Genomic DNA, 3,001 nt, shown 5'->3' with positions numbered 1-3,001 from the left:
GTATTCAGAGTGAGGTGGCCACACTTCGGAGATCATAAAAGAAGGGAACTAGGAGGTGCTAGGCTAAGCAGGAGATGGCACATGGGAAGCCACCGCTTTCACCAGGAACATTCGAAGCACGCAGGTGCCTTAGTGTAGATGGATGCCCAGCTGATCGGTGGCCAGGCTAAGCTGGCCCCAGGGAAGCGTGGATCTGGGAGTTGTGCTGGCTGAGCCCCACTGGCCCTCAGGGCACTGCTGTCACTCGTGGGCTTTGGAACGGGCTGAGGAGCTCCTGTGTGGGGATCAGAGGTCCCATCTGTAGGAAGTAGGGTCCTGTGTCCCCTGAGCTGACCGTCTGAGGGCAGGCGTTGGAGCAAGGACTGGCTGTGGCCTGTTCCCAGGCCAGTGAGGTGCGCAGAAGCATTGTCAGGAGCTCCTCTATAGACCAGTGCTGGGATGAGCAGCCCCTGGTGGGTGGTGTTCCTCAGCCACAGGAGAGGCTGTCTTCCCTTCTACCTCCTCCACCGGGAAGAGGATGGGACCCTCTGGCAGGTGTGAAGGACTGGGCTTCAGGTCTCCTCAGCAGATTGGGATCTGCACCAAAGGGGGACAGGCCCAGTCTTCCTGCTGTTTGAAGGACCTCCAGTGGCTCCTTTTCTTCAGTGGCTCCTTTGCTGGGACAGGAATAAGGCTTTACAGAGGCCATCTTGTATGTGTTCTTTTGCTTTCCTTGGACTCCTGACTTGGCCTCCAAATTAGTCCTTGCCTTCTTCAAAACATCATGTGTCCTGGTCAACTGACTGAAGATAAACTGCTCCATGCTCTCCTTCTGCTGGTTGGCAGTCTTCAGACGCTCCGCTGTGCTCTGAAGGACACTCTCCCGTTTGGACAATCTGGTTCTCAGTTCCAGAAGTTCCCTTTGCAGGGACTGTCCTGTGCTGTCAGACAAGACAGGGCTGGGGGACCTGGGCAGGGCCGCTTGCCAGAACATGGTGAGGAGGGAGGCCGACTCGTCCAGCATGTGCTGCAGGGCCTGGGTGCTGCTCCTAAGTTCATGGATGCCTTTGCTGTCAAGCACCTCTGTGCCCTGAGTTTCAAGGCCAGGGAAGGTGCAGGCTGATCTCACAAGATCTGCTATCTTTTTGACCAGCAGTTTGCCCTCCCCTATCCACTGTCTTAGGGCACTGTAGTCATCAATGTGGCCAATGACATGGCGGCCATGCTTATTGGCAAAGGAGCCATCAGTAGCTTCGCCCTCCAGCTTGGGATTCTTCATCACTGGAGAAGCATCCAAATCCAGCTTTTGTCCTCTTGAAAATGGTGGTCTCTGAGCCAGGAGCAGCAGCAGAAAGGCTAGGGAATGTGAGCGCTGGAGAATTCATGCCAACATCTCGGACTGGAGGGGAAGCAATGGAGTCTTGGAGGAGCAGTTGCTTGTTTCCAGGGTCCTCCTGGTGGGCGGAGGAGGGGCTGAGGCTGGCTTTGCTCCCCCCGCCATCCAACTGCTGCTCCAGCTGCAATCGCAGACAGCTGTTCACCTGGATGCTTTGCTCCAGCTGCCCTCGCAAAGCTCGGATCTCTGCCACCAGGTGGCTCAGCTCACTGCTCAAAGGGACCTGGAGGCAGGCATCCCAGGTGGGAGCTTTCAGCCCTTTCTTGGAATTGCCATAAAGCACCTTGTAGATCTGTAGCTCCGACTGGAGGGACTGGAAGAGCTGCTGTTTCTCCTCACACTGCTGCTGCAGGAGGGTGAGCTTGTGCTGCAGCCTGGAGTCTTTCTCCTGGAGGGACAGGCGTTCCTCCTGGAAATTCAAGATCTCCTGTTGCTTCTCCTTCAAGTCTTCCAGAAGCTGCTGCCATTCCCCCTTTTGGCGCTCCAGCTCCATCTCCAGCTCTTGAAGCCAGGATCTCGAGGACAGCAGGGCCTCCCTCAGGCGTTCTGTCTCCTGGGAGCGCTCTCTAGAAACATGACTCAGCTGAGCCTGAAGGCTCCGGTTTTCTTCCTTAAGGACTCTGTTCTCATTGTAGAGCTGAGGTGTGGGTTCTAGGCCAGGGCTGTAGAAATTGGAGGTAGATCCGCTCCCACGGGCTGCACAGCTGAGCCGGTGTTCAAGCTGCTCCGGCAGCCGGTCGTTGATGCAGATGGACTCCTCCAGGCGCTGGCGCAGGTTCCGGATCTCTCCGAGATGTTCCCCCAGCAGGTCAGCCCCTGTGGGTTTCGAGTTAAGCTGACATACAGAGGATCCTGAGGACAGGTCGCCTGATACACTCCCTTTCTGAGGCCTCATCATATCCCACTGGCTGCCGCTGCCCAGGTAGCCGGGCTCCAGGATTCTGCCCAGTTCCGGGCCGCCCCTCAGAGGAGAGTGGGGCTGGGCGGGGTTGAGATAGTGAGAAGAGCTGGCTTCTAAATGGTTGCTTGGCAGTGGAGCTGGGGAAGCAGGATGGACGGTGTTGACACCTGGATGGGCCTGGCTGGCCTCCTGGGGGGGGGGGGTTCTGGGGAGCTGGCAAGCTGATGGGGTTGCTGCTGGGTTCGGCCTTAGCCCCCCGAGGCGCACTGGTTGCTGATGGCTTAGAAGAGAGTACAGCAGAATGACTCGAATGATGGATGGAATCTGAGTGACCATGCAGAGCCTTCTCTTCGTAGTGTGTATACTCGCTGGCTACATCCATGTCAGAGCAGGCTTCCAGCTCATCAGACAGGAAGGAGGAGCTTCTGGGAGAGCACTGGGAGTCTGACAAGGTGTGGCTGCTGGAGGGTGTGAGGGACCGAGCGTCCAGCTTGGCCTGCAAGACCTCGATCACTTTCTCCTCCTGCAATTCTCTGCTGAGCCTGAGGGCCAGCGGTTCAAGTCCAGCTTGATCTTTCTCCCTTTTATGATCCTTGGTGCTGAGTTTGCTGGTAAGCCTCTCTGTCAGCTCGCTTCCCTGGGCAAGTTGCTCTCAGAAGCTCTGCCCCAGGTAGTAGTCAATGTCATTGCTCCTAAGAAGGTCCTCAAAAGATTTTACTGTATCT

At 56.7% G+C, this 3,001-nt stretch overlaps 1 protein-coding gene across 1 annotated transcript in view; it reads right to left on the bottom strand.

The window, feature by feature from the left end:
• Nucleotides 1-466: 466 nt before the first annotated feature.
• Nucleotides 467-3,001, bottom strand: part of LOC116877570 (myomegalin-like) — a 10,577-nt gene continuing 8,042 nt past the window's right edge. The window contains 3 exon segments of the mRNA XM_032874335.1: nt 467-1,283; nt 1,285-2,477; nt 2,479-2,999. Coding sequence (XP_032730226.1) covers nt 467-1,283; nt 1,285-2,477; nt 2,479-2,999 — 2,531 coding nt within the window.

This window comes from Lontra canadensis, unplaced genomic scaffold (genome assembly GCF_010015895.1).
Source record: "Lontra canadensis isolate GAN:19392208 unplaced genomic scaffold, GSC_riverotter_1.0 scaffold53, whole genome shotgun sequence".
NCBI classification, from domain to species: domain Eukaryota; kingdom Metazoa; phylum Chordata; class Mammalia; order Carnivora; family Mustelidae; genus Lontra; species Lontra canadensis.
This window is presented reverse-complemented; position numbering and strand designations above follow the sequence as displayed.